General features: G+C 40.0%; 1 protein-coding gene and 1 pseudogene across 1 annotated transcript; one reads left to right on the forward strand and one right to left on the reverse strand.

Moving 5' to 3' along the window:
* Positions 1-2,906: 2,906 nt before the first annotated feature.
* Positions 2,907-3,839, reverse strand: LOC102268870 (olfactory receptor 2M3-like). The gene has a single exon (XM_014483461.2). The coding sequence runs from the start codon at positions 3,837-3,839 to the stop codon at positions 2,907-2,909; it is 933 nt and encodes a 310-aa protein (XP_014338947.2).
* A 7,575-nt stretch (positions 3,840-11,414) lies between these two features.
* On the forward strand, positions 11,415-12,348 carry LOC102268601 (UAP56-interacting factor pseudogene; annotated as a pseudogene).
* The last annotated feature ends 1,636 nt before the right edge of the window (positions 12,349-13,984 follow it).

A 13,984-nucleotide genomic window follows, 5' to 3' on the forward strand; every position in this document is an offset into this window, starting at 1 on the left:
GGTTCTATGAAGAAAAAGATGTCCTTTTCATCATAGGAGATTGAAAGGTAAAGTAGGAAGTCAAGAGATATCTGGAATAACAGGCAAGTTTGGCCTTGGAGTGAAGAATGAAGCAGGGCAAAGACTAAAAGAGTTCTGTTTAAAGAACACACTGGTTATAGCAAACACTCTTTTTCAACAACTCAAGAGACAACTCTACACATGGACATCAGCAAATGGTCAATATCAAAATCAGATTGATTATATTCTTTACAGCCAGAGATGGAGAAATTCTATACAGTCAGTAAAAACAAAACCTGGAGCTGACTGTGGCTTAGATCACGAGCTCCTTATTGCAAAATTCAGACTCAAATTGAAGAAAGTAGAGAAAACCACCAGGCCATTCAGGTGTGACCTGAATCAGATCTCTTATGATTATACAGTAGAAGTGATGAATAGATTCAAGAGATTAGATCTGGTAGACAGAGTGCCTGAAGAACTATGGGCAGAGATTCATAACATTATACAGTAGGTGGTGACCAAAACTATCTCCAAGAAAAAGAAATGCAAAAAGGTAAAATGGTTGTCTGAGGAGGCCTCACAAATAGCTGAGGAAAGAAGAGAAGTGAAAGACAAGGGAGAAAGGGAAAGATATATCCAACTGAATACGGAGTTCCAGAGAATAGCAAGGGGAGATATGAAGGCCTTCTTAAATGAACAATGCAAAGAAATAGAGGAAAACAATAGGATGGGAAAGACTAGAGATCTCTTCAGGAAAATTGGAAATATCAAGGTAATATTCCATGCAAGGATGGGCATGATAAAGGACAGAAATGGTAGGGACTTAATAGAAGCAGAAGACATTAAGAAAAGATAGCAAGAATACCCAGAAGAACTATACAAAAAAGGTCTTAATGACCTGGAAAACCATGATGGTGTGGTCACTCACCTAAAGCCAGACATCCTGGAGTGTGAAGTCAAGTGGACCTTAGGAAGAATTACTTTGAACAAAGCTAGTGGAGGTGATGGAATCCCAGCTGAGGTTTTTAAAATCCTGAAACATGATGCTGTTAAAGTGCTTCATTTGATATGTCAGCAAATTTGGAAAAACAGCAATGGCCACAGAACTAAAACAGCAATGGCCACAGAACTGGAAAGATCTGTTTTCATTCCAATCCCAAAGAAGGGCAATGACAAAGAATGTTCAAACTACTGAACAGTTGAGTTCATTTCACATGCTAGCAAGGTTATGCTCAAAATCCTAGGCTTTAGCAATGCCTGAATGGAGAACTTCCAGATGTATAAGCTGAGTTTCAAAGAGGCAGAGCAGCCAGAGATCAAATTGCCATTTGTTGGATCATGAAAAAAGCAAGGGAGTTCCAGGAAAACATCAACTTCTGCTTCATTGATGACACTAAAGCCTTTGACTGTGTGGATCACAACAAACTGTGGAAAATTCTTAAAGAGTTGGGAATACCAGACCACCTGACCTGTCTCCTGAGAAATCTGTATGTGGGTTAAGAAGCATCAGTTATAACATTACATGGAACAAATGACTGGTTCCAAATTGGGAAATGAGTACAACACAGTATATTGTCACCCTGCTTATTTAACTTCTATGCGAAATCCTGGCCTGGATAAAGCACAAGCTGGAGTCAAGATTGTCAGGAGAAATATCAACAACCTCAGATATGCAAATGATACCACTTTAATGGCTGAAACTGAAGAGGAACTAAAGAGTGTTTTGATGAGGGTGAAAGAGAAGAGTGAAAAAGCTGGCTTAAAGCTCAACATTCAAAAAACTAAGATCATGGTACCCAGTCTCATCACTTAATGGCAAATAGGAGGGGAAAAAGTGGAAGCAGTGACAAATTTTATTTTATTGGGCTCCAAAGTCATTGCAGATGGTGACTGCAGCCATGAAATTAAAAGACATTTCCTCCTTGGAAGAAAAGCTATGACAAAACTAGACAGCATACTAAAATGTAGAGACATTACTTAGCCAACAAAGGTCTGTATAGTCAAAGCTATGGTTTTTCCAGTAGTCATGTAAGAATGTGAGAGTTGGATCATAGAGAAAGTTGAGTGCTGAAAAGTTCGTGCAATTGAACTGTGGTGCTGGAGAAGACTCTTGAGAGTCCCTTGGACAGCAAGGAGATTCAACCAGTGGATCCTAAAGGAAATCAACCCTGAATAATCATTAGAAGGACTGTTGCTAGAGCCATAATACTTTGGTCAGTAGATCCCCAAATAACCTGACTGCAAGGAACCTTTGTGTCTTTTTTTCGTCTGCAGTGTTATACTGACAGACAGACTATAAAAATGTTCTGGCTGTTTTTGATATTTGATACTTTGGCATATTTAATGTACAATTTCAAGAAGGCACAAAACTCTTTACATTGCCTACTAACATAAGATAGACTGAAATGGAGTTTGTATTATAATAAGTAACTAGTAGTTAGTGCCAGAAAACATTGGACTTTACAGGTAACTATGATGTTACAGATAATAAGAAATAACATTGTCCAGGTTGCTCAGCTCCTACCTGTCAGACTCTACCTCTAACCTATGTACCACATTTCAGTGGACAGTGAGTTCTAAATTGGTTCTCACTCCTTGCTCACTTTCAGCATGCAGATCAGAAGAAAGACTGTCCCTGGCAATTCTGGGGAAAAGGTAAAAATGTATTTATGAGACTTCACTGCATGGAAACAGGAGTGTTCATGGAGGAAAGACTCATTGTGAAACGGATAACTACCATGTTTCCTTGACATCTTCCATCCAAACGCTTTCAGATTACTCAGCTCGTAGCTTCACCCCAACCAGACTGAAGGGGCTGATGAGTACAGAGGAGGATGTGCCACAAGAGAGTCTGAGCTTGCAGAAGGAGCAGAACAAGAGAGGAAGCCTCAGAAGGGTGGGCATGTCTACACTCTCCATGTCCCCAGGACCTTCTTAAAGGCCCTCATTACCTCCCTGTTCCTCAGGCTGTAAATGAGTGGGTTGAGCATTGGAGCAACGATGGTGTAGAAGGTGGAGATGGCTCTGTCTTCTGCTGGCGTCCTAGCAGAAGCTTTCTGCATGTAGTTAAATAGGCCACCCCCGTAGTAAAGACCCACCACAGTCAGGTGCGAGGAGCAAGTAGTCAGAGCCTTCTGTTTCCCCTCAGTGGAGGGCATGTTAATCACAGCCATGAGGATCCGGGCATAGGAAGCCACAACGACCCCCAGGGGCAGCAGCATCATGACTACACAGCAAGCATAGATGAGGTCCTGAAAAAGCGAGGTGTCTGCACAGGAGAGCCGCAACAGGGTGGGGACCTCACAGAAGAAGTGGTCCACCTGGAGAGAGCCACAGTAGGGGAAGCTGAAGACCATGCCCACATAAATTACACTGTCAGTCACTCCAACCATCCAGGATGCAAAGGCCATCAGGCAGCAGGCCTTCCAGTTCATGAGCACAGGGTACCGCAGGGGGTGACACACGGCCACATACCTGTCATAGGCCATGACTGCCAGGAGGGAGCACTCAGCACTTCCTACCATGACCACTAAGAAGACCTGAGTGGCACAGCCACCCCGAGAGATGAACTTACTTCCTGAGAGGAAGTTGGCTGCCATCTTGGGCACCACTGTGCCCATCATGGTGAGGTCCATGATGGAGACCTGACTAAGAAAAAAGTACATGGGAGTGTGCAGGTGCCTGTCAGCTTGTATGAGCAGGAGGAAGAGGATGTTGCCAGTCAGAGAAGCAGCAGAGGCCAGAAGGACAAGGGAAAATAGGAAGAAGTCATATGGTGAGTAGCTGAACAGACCCAAAAGGATGAAATCTGACAGGGAGGTATGGTTCCATACATCCATGGCCTTGAGCCTAAGAAAAAAATAAATGAGCAAACATAAGAACAAAATGACTAACCTGGCATCTCCATTGTACAAGGAAAATAACCTCCTCTGGTTTCTTTTAAAGGACAGTGCTCAACCCTCTGTCTTAACCCCATCCTTTCCTCCTACAGTGAAAATCTATCTCCTCCCCAGGATTTGAGCTTATTTCTCTTGATAGACTAGGAAGCAGGCCCCAGAGGGGGAAGGTCAGAGAATGCAAGGGAGACAGAGAAGGACTTTTAATTAGCAAGTGAATACCTAAAGATTTAGGGAAAGAGAATATAGATTTACGAAGATATAGGGGAATAAAATTTGTCCCAAAATGTCACTTTGGCATTTAGATTATATCAAGCTGAAAACAATCAAGACCTAAAAGACTAAAGAAGAAGCTTTAACCTTCCCCCTAAGTTCCTAAAAGACTCGTCCCAGAATAGATCTATCATCAGATAGATCTGCAAAGAACATGGACTTAGAGTATATGTGTGGGGGAAACTATGGGCAGAGTTTACTCTGTCCCAGCATGGCCCAGCAAACATTTATTTACCAAATTTTGGTTTTTCATCCCCATGTCCGTTGCCTTCTTCCCCTTTGAAGTCCCAAACTATTACCCTCAACATCCTACTTTGTCTTGAAAGCTGAAGATGGTATTTAAAATGAGGGTTTTAGCCCTTTTGGTGAGTTACTCAGGTTTCCTGAGTCTCTCTCAGGTATGCATGTACTTAAACCTTTATTTGATTTTCTCCTGTGGATCTGTCTCATGTCAATTTAGTTCCTAGACCAGGCAAAACTAGACAGGTGGAAGAAAATTTCTTCTTCTCTGATTTGGAGAAGTGAGTACTGGGGATAGAGAGAAAGAGAGAAGGGTGTGGGAAAGGGGTGACAGCTATAAATATAATTTATATTTATAAACTGAAAATAAAGGGATAGATTCCTATCCTCACTTTACTTAGCAATTACTTAGAAAATGTATACTTGTAACTTCCTCATCTCTCTGAAATGTATGTAAACATTTTAAAAGTAGAATAAGAATGTTTTCCCAAGAACCTAGAACCCATTTCTTGGAAACATAATTGTCAAAACAGATAGAGTCCTTACCTCCCAGGCTCTGCAGGCAGGCAGGATGCTAACTTCAGCAGGCACCTTACTCCAAGCTGCAGAACTCTCTCTTGTCATAACATGTGAGAACTTGGTATTTCCTTTGGATGAAGACAAGTGACAAACACAGAGAGTCACACCAATTACCAGGTGAATCTAGAATGAACTCCATGTGACAAATGGTGCTGTCAATTCCTCTTCCTTGAGGACTATTGTTTATCTTGAGAGCATGCAAGTAATGAGTAGTCACTGCCTGGCTGTACAAAGGGTTCATATTCCTCTGTCTTTGCAAGCTCTTAGCTGATTACCTGTAACACACAGCAAATTCTGATTTAATGTTTATTCAAAAATAAAACTGCTTTCTGGGCTTCCCTGATGGCTCAGTGGTAAAGAATCTTCCATCCCTAGCCTGGGAAGATCCCACATATTGCGGAGCAACTAAGTCCTTGTGTCACAACTATAGAGCCTGGGAACCACAACTACTGAATCCCACATGCCCGTTGTGGAGTATGCTCCACAACAAAAGCACCCACATGCCCTAGGGACCATGCTCCACAACAAAAGCAGCCATTTCTGTAAGAAGTCTGAGCACCTCAATGATAGATTGTCCCCCACTCGCCACAACTGCAACAAAGCCTGAGCAGCAACAAAGATCCAGCACAGCCAAAAAAAAAAAAAACAAAACAAACTGTTTTCTTTCTCTTCTACCTTTGTGGATAGGTTTTAAGAATGGGGAAGAGACTGACTTGGCTTTTAATTATATTTTCCCAACACAGCAGGCACTGCAACAGAGTCGTGACACAACAGTGTCATGTCAAGTACACAAGAGAACCTCAGAAATGCCTCTCTGGAAGTATGCCAAGCCTTCGCCCTACTCCATTACTTGAACTGTGGGGTGTGTGCAGGCAGGGACTTAGACATGACTATCTCTCAGTTGTCCATCAGTCTCCTTAGTGCCTAAACTCAGTTGACTCTAAACTGGTTAGAACAAATAGCTGTTCTAAGAGTCAGTGACACTCACTGAATTTACCAAGGAAGAAACAGTCAGTGCTCAAACCACAAGGGGTGGGTCTCCAGGGCTGCCTTTCTGGAGTGTGCTGCTTCTGTCCTGTTTGATGTCACAATTGCAATTCAAGCATTCCCTCTAATAAAATCTGGAAAGACTGTCAAAGAGAGACAAAGACTGTCAAAACAGTTTCCATGAGGAAGATAATTATGAATAGAAAAGATAGGAAGAATGAGATTCCTGGAGTCCGGCGGTCATGACTTGGGTCATGCTTATGTCTGTCTCTAAGACATTAAAGAGAATGTTTTCAAAAATGTGCACATCTTGGTTCTACTGCAGGGATTATAGGTCCTGGGTCTGGATAGGGTCTCATCATATGATTTTTTTGAAAGATCCCCAGGTAATTCTAATGAAATATACGTTTACACGCTGGTATAGGTCAATGTGCCTGCGCAATGCCATTTTCATCTTAGCAGAGATGAGATAAATGTCTAGAATCAGGAGATCACGGCAGGAGACAAGGAAATCCTATGACATAGTGAGTTACAGAGATATACCAGCCAAGAGAGCCAGAGAATAGCTCAAGGAGGTAGATTCCTGATGAGCACAAGCAGGAATGAAGCATAGCCGTGGACACCAGCCTGATGGGGGCACACTTGGGGCAATGACACAACAGGTCTGTCTTCCTACTTTGGAACTGAGTCCAGAGACTGGAGAACAGTAAGCAATGATAGCAATTTTGCTCAAGAAGACTAAGAATACCATCTTTCAAGTCTCTGACTTTGGCAACAAGGAAGTATCTTGGTATCCAGCCTGACACTCTATAGACTGAATCCAGAAGTCAGATCCACTTCTTCCCCTTCCCAGTCCCCTTTAGTCCCTCATCTATTTGGTCTTCCCTCACCCCCTTCAGCACTTACCAGACCCATTCAGTTCCCCAGAGTTCACCTTCTACTCCACCCAGTGGAGTATAGCAGAGATGGGTCAGACCTAAGAAGTATGCAAAGATCTCAGAACAATGCATGAACAAGTTGTCATCTGAGTACACAGAGTCTCCTCCAACTCCACAGCTCTAACTAAAAATTTTACAATTAACCATCTAAGATATTCTTCTCCTTCTTACAAAATTGATGAGCTCACATCCCAGGTTTATACCTTTAGTTGGAGAGCAGATATCTTGAGAGACCCAATTCAGTACATAATGACCCCAGGGAATGGACAGAAACTACCTCAAGGAAGAAGCCAGAATTAATGAAATGGCTATAGGACAAAATTTATTCCCCATAACCCTGGATCAGAAAATACCCCAGAGTCCCACCTAAACAAAGGGAGGAGGCACACATGAGACATCCCTTGACACATCCACCTATGCTTCCCTCGGGGTTCTTCACCCTCATATCACCCATAGGGGCTGGGAGACAATGTGATCACCAAAGAATATCAGAGCAAATGTCCAGCTCCATTCTGAGAATTTAATCATGAATGATGAGAAGTAGAGCTTAGTTAGTTCTGCAAATCTTGTATTCAACTGATGTCCTATAATTTTTCTACTCAATTATTTGTTGTTCATTCAACAAATAATTATTGAGCATTGTGGATTTAAATAAGGACCAGCCAAACAAGAAAAGTAAAAGCTACTTATTCAGAGTTCGGTACAGCAAGGAAATCAGTCCTGATCACTTGCATTTTGGCAGACTCTATGGAAGGCACTCTACCTTTCTGAGTTCTTCACTGACTTTTGTAATAAAAGACCAAGAGAAAAAGAAACAGACAAGAAAAAAAATTATTACCATGAATGTATGCAGATCTTCCCAGGTGGTGCAGTGGTAAAGAACCTGCCTGCTAATGTAGGAGTGGCAGGAGACGGGTTCAGTCCCAGGGTTGGGAAGATCCCCTGGAGGAGGGCATGGTAACCCACTCCAATATTCTTGCCTGAGAATTCCATGGACAGAGGAGCCTGGAGAGCTACAGTCCATGCGGTCACAGTCGGACATGACTAAGCATGACATGTATGACTAAGCATACATGTATGCATAACTAATGGATACACAGGAGATAACCCAGGAAGGTGCATAACTCTGAGATGACTTAGCATTCAGGTTTAAACACCATCTTAATTGCAAAAGGGGAGAGAGGATATAGGCCAATTAAGGGAAAATACATGATTTTTAGGAAAGATAAATGGGACTTAGAAGGGTAGACAGGAGATATGATAGTTTCTGAGAAAGTTCATCTGGATGTGGTGTCACTTCTAGTGTCTTTTCCCATGATGAGAGTCAATTTTTCATTTGTGTTAAAAACTCCTAGGGAAGGGATTAATGACAACTACACTTGTTTTGGAGGATATGTTTACAGACTCATAACAGGAGTTTGGAGAAGGCTTCTTCCTACCTTCACTGTGTTTCAAGTTCCTTTCACTCAAAATAATCATTACAGAAAAGTGGAATATTTGGGAGTATTGTATTATCTTCCCCTCCAAGACAAATAGTAGACAGATAAATAATTAACAGAAGAAAGAAAGATCTTCCTGGATTGTCACCTCCCAGCATGGAATTCTCCAGGCAAGAATATGAACGGTCTCCATATTCATAAATTTGGACTATGAACCGAAGTTCAGCAATAGTATTGCAGCAATATTAAATTTCCTGCTAATTGGCAGAAAGGATGGAGCCAGAAAACAGAGTGCTCTCAATCATGGGTTAGCCAGTGTTTTGATAGAGAAAATTGTAAATTTGTTATATTACACCTGAATTGATACATCATTAAATCAGATAGTAAACTGTGGAAGATGCATATTGTAAATATTACAACAGCCACTTAAAACTAAAAATGAAAGAAAGTGGTATACCTAAAAGGTGAGGGGGGAAAATGGAATGCCAATTTTGATTAATCCAAAAGAATGTCAATAGAAGAAATCATTTTTGTAAATGAATAACAGGTGATAGAAGTGGAAAACAAGGAGAAGCATGTTAGATTTCAATTCAACCAGAGCAATAACTACAATAAATATAAATGAACTAAACATTTCAATGGAAATGAATATTTAGCCAGAGATTTAAAAAATAAAAAGAGCCTATGATATGGTACTTTTTATAAGCAACTCACTTTAAAACTAAAGAATAAATAAGAAAGTGAAAGAATAGAGAAAGATATACCTTACAAACAATAATCATGAGAAACCTGGTGAAATTATATTAACATCATGAAGGCACAAGAAAAGGAAATCAGCAGTAACAAAAATATTCATCTCGTAATTATATACAATTAATTGTAATTACAGATGTCAATCAAAAAGACTTGCATAATTTACTCCCACCACAACACCTAGGTGTCAATAGAGGCTGTGGAGAAACTGTATTTCCATACCCACCTGTCACTAATGAGGTGGTAACCCCACTTTTATCCAGTGGAACAGTCTTAGAGGAGACCTACAAAAATTAAAGCCTGAAAACCACAGCCTTCTGCTAAGCTGCTGCTAAGTCACTTCAGTCATGTCCAACTCTGTGTGACCCCATAGATGGCAGCCCACCAGGCTCCCCCGTCCCTGGGATTCTCCAGGCAAGAACACTGGAGTGGGTTGCCATTGCCTTCTCCAATGCATGAAAGTGAAAGTGAAATCACTCAGTCATGCCCAACTGTTAGCAACCCCATGGACTGCAGCCCACCAGGCTCCTCCATCCATGGGATTTGCCAGGCAAGAGTACTGGAATGGGGTGCCATTGCCTTCTCTGGAAAACCACAGCCTTAAAATATCCCAAATGTCCAAGTTATGATCAAATATCATTGATGATATCAAAAATCCAGGAAAAACTCTATGAAAAGGCAACAGATGCCAAAATTGAAATGATGGATATGTCAAAATGCATGAAAGATCTTAAAGCAACTATTACAAAAATGCCTTCATAGGCAACTAAAATACATTCAAGACAAATAAAAAAGAGACGATCTCAACAAAGAAATAGAAGATAAAATGAAAAACAAATGAAAAATTTTAGAACTCAGAGTAAAATATCTGAAACTTAAAACCCAATGGTTGTACTAAAGAACAAAAAGGAGAAGACAAAGAAAAGAATCAGTGAATTTGAAGATAATACAAGAGGGAGTACCTAATGTGAACAATATAAAGAAGATTGACTAAGAAAAGACAAACAGAGCCTCAGGACATGTCCGAACTGTAGCAAAAGATCTAGCAATCATGTGATCAAAGTTCCAGAAAGTAGATGAAAGAGGGTGGAGCTGAAAAAGTATGCAAATGAAATAATGGCTGAAAATTCACTCTATGTGGCAAAGAAATAAATGAATAACCTAGAGCTTTAAGAAGTTGCAAAAACCTCTAACAAGATAAACCCAAAGCAATCCAAGTAATGACATCATAGCCAGACTTCTGAAAATTAAACAGAATGAAAATTAATTAATGTAGTGAGTGAGAAAGGACATATTACATACAGTGGAACAAATCTTTTGACAGCAGATTTCTTATAGGAAACAGTAATGGACAGAAGGAAGAGACACAACAGTATTTAAGTCCTAAAAGAAAATAATTGTCATTTGATATCTTTTGAAAATATATTTTAGTAAAGAAAAAGAAAATGAAATAATTTAAGAAAACTAAGAGAATCTGTTGGGAGAAAATCTACTCTAAAAAAATGACTTAAAGAATTTTTCTAAACAGAATACAAATGATAAAGTAAGGATTCTTGGAAAAAAATAAAGAACAAAAATATGAGAAATATTTTAGTTTTCTAAATTATGTTTGAAGGATGAAGAAAATATTACATTGTCTAATGTGGTTCTCAATAAATATAGAAAATACTTTAGAAAATTAAATTAAAAATGCATTGGATAAAGGGACATAAAGGGAAATAAATTTTCTAACTTACTCATATGAATAAAATGTTAATATTGGTAGATTTTGAAAAGCTATGTGTATGGTTCAATATCTAGAGGAGTTGCTAAAAAAAACAGTTACACAGAGATACAATAAAAAACACTTAAGGTAAATAAGGATGAAATACTGTAAGAAAAGACTCATCAATATGCTGCTTATAAGAGACTAACTTCCGAAGTAAGAGCACACAGACTGAAATTTAAGTGATGGAAAAGAATAGTCTATGCAAACCAAAACAAATAAAGAAGCTATGTAGCTACTTGCTGCTTCTGCTGCTGCTGCTGCTGCTGCTGCTGCTGCTGCAAAGTCGCTTCAGTCATGTCCGACTCTGTGCGACCCCACAGACGGCAGCCCACCAGGCTCCCCCGTCCCTGGGATTCTCCAGGAAAGAACACTGGAGTGGGTTGCCATTTCCTTTTCCAATGCATGAAAGTGAAAAGTGAAAGGGAAGTCGCTCAGTCGTGTCTGACTCTCAGCGACCCCATGGACTGCAGTCCACCAGGCTCCTCCATCCGTGGCAGTTTCCAGGCAAGAATACTGAGGTGGGGTGCCATTGCCTTCTCCCATGAACCGGTTTAGTACCCAGTTAATAGGAGCCACAGTGCTGCCGAAAGCCCGCAGCAATGAAAACCTGGACAGAATTGATATGTCTTAGGACGGTATCATCAAACTGAATCGAAAGGAAGGAAAGAGGCAGAATTTCCTGAGATTAAATAGAAGACTTCAGCAAAGTGGTGCCAGGCAATTCAGAATGAGAGTAAGATGGGCTATTCAATAGAATTCTGGTTTTGGTAAGAATAGTCTGAGCCGTAGAAGAAGAGTGACGCCTGGGAATAGACGTCCTTATGGAGTTATCACTGGCCTTGCATCTAGGAAACCAACTGGAATTCGAAAGGGAATTAGTCCTATGAATCGACCACCTTTAAGTGGCAAGAATACAGAATGATATTTTCCAACATTAAAAAGGAAGGCAAATCTGAGACTAAATGAATACTGCAGGCATAACCAGTTGCAGCTCTCAAGAGACCTAACCAGTTAAATAGAAAAAATTACATTCCAGCCGGTTTTACCAGGAGTGGAAATAAATTAAGTCATCAGAAAGACACGAATCAGGGAGCTTTTCTTTTCAGAAGAGGCCTGAAGGTTCAGGCCCAGTTGAACTCAGAACAACTGCTAGACGATGTAGTAGCAAAGAGAACTCATCAACAGAGAACTTCTACCACAAACGGAGGAATTTTGACTGTATCCATTGATAATCCAGGAGCAGCTCAGTGCCCAGTAACTCAGAAACCACGATCCACTCGTATTGCTGTGCCTTCATTCTTGACAAAACGGGATCAATCTGATGTAAAGAAAGTTCCTAAAGGTGTCACCCTACAATTTGAAATAAACAGTGTTGGAAAAAGACGGGGATGACTTTGAATGAGTGATTTGGGATCCTGAAGGAACAGAGAGCCATTTTCAACAAAGGAGGTAGCCGCTTTGTAACTGTGGGATAGATCCCATGTCAAAGGAACTTTTGAATGATGACTCTTAAAAATTTAATTCCTTGAAGAGTTCACAGAAATTCAAGAAACTTTATTTCAAAATATTCACAAGGCTAAATAACTCATTTTTATTTTTGAAGTATTTTCTAAACATGTATAAATAATGCCCTGAAAGAATAACAGGAAATATACCTATATGTTCTTAAAGATTTCATAGTTGGTCCAGACAGAACAAATCTCTGTTTGACTTTTTTGATTCCTCATGTAGCAGAAAGAAGGTGGAAAGACAGAAATTGATTATTTTATGATAGTGGTATTTAGGATCTCATCACCTTTGCCCATTTTTTACACCTTGCCATGGCAAATCTTGGTCTTCAAGATTTGAAGTAGGTCCCTTTGTTGCTGTCACTTATACTTTAAAGCTGTTCGTGTAATAACTGCAGTTGTCTTTTCTTCATTAGGGATATAAAAATTATTAGAATTTCAGTTTGGTGGTTTAAGAGTTATGGGGATATTTGGAACTTAGTTCATTTTTCAAATAACATTAGGTTACTCCTCCAGAGTTGTAAATCTTTAATGCTGAACTTTTTAAAACAAGAAATGTGACTTCAGGCATTAGTCTCAGTTTAAAATGTGATGTTTGCAACAACCCAAAGCCTATGGGACACTGTAAAAGCAGTGCTAAGGGGAAGGTTCATAGCAATACAGGCTTACCTCAAGAAACAAGAAAAAAGTCAAATAAATAACCTAACTCTATACCTAAGTGAAGTGAAGTGAAGTTGCTCAGTCGTGTCTGACTCTTTGCGACCCCATGGACTGCAGCCCACCAGTCTCCTCCGTCCATGGGATTTTCCAGGCAAGAGTACTGGAGTGGGTTGCCATTTCCTTCTCCAGGGGACCTTCCTGACCCAGGGATTGAACCCAGGTCTCCCACATTGTAGCCAGATGCTTTTACTGTCTGAGCCACCAGGGAAGTCCGCTCTACACCTAAAGCGACTAGTAAAGGAAGAAGTGAAGAACACCAGGGCTAGTAGAAGGAAGGAAATTATTAAAAAATTAGGGCAGAAATAAAGCAAAAGAAACAAAAGAGACCATAGCAAAAATCAACAAAGCTAAAAGCTGGTTCTTTGAGAAGATAAAAAAAATTGACAAACCATTAGCCAGACTCATCAAGAAACAAAAAATCAAATCAACAAATTTAGAAATGAAAATGGAGAAATCACAACAGACAACACAGAAATACAAAGGATCAAAAGAGACTACTATCAGCAACTATATGCCAATAAAATGGACAACTTGGAAGAAATGGACAATTCTTAGAAAAGTATAACTTTTCAAAACTGAACCAGGAAGAAATAGAAAATCTTAACAGACACATCACAAGCACAGAAATTGAAACTGTAATCAGAAATCTTCCAGCAAACAAAAGCCCAGGACCAAACAGCTTCACAGCTGAATTCTACCAAAAATTTAGAGAAGAACTAACACCTATCCTACTCAAACTCTTCTGGAAAATTGTAGAGGAAGGTAAACTTCCAAACTCATTCTATGAGGCCACCATCACCCTAATACCAAAACCAGACAAAGATGCCACACACAAAAAAGAAAACTACAGGCCAGTATCACTGATGAACATAGACGCAAAAAT

This window comes from Bos mutus, chromosome 7 (genome assembly GCF_027580195.1).
Source record: "Bos mutus isolate GX-2022 chromosome 7, NWIPB_WYAK_1.1, whole genome shotgun sequence".
Lineage (NCBI taxonomy): Eukaryota > Metazoa > Chordata > Mammalia > Artiodactyla > Bovidae > Bos > Bos mutus.

Excerpts from the sequence above, each read along its gene's own strand:
- LOC102268870 (XM_014483461.2), bottom strand. The coding sequence starts at position 3,839 with ATGGATGTATGGAACCATACCTCCCTGTCAGATTTCATCCTTTTGGGT.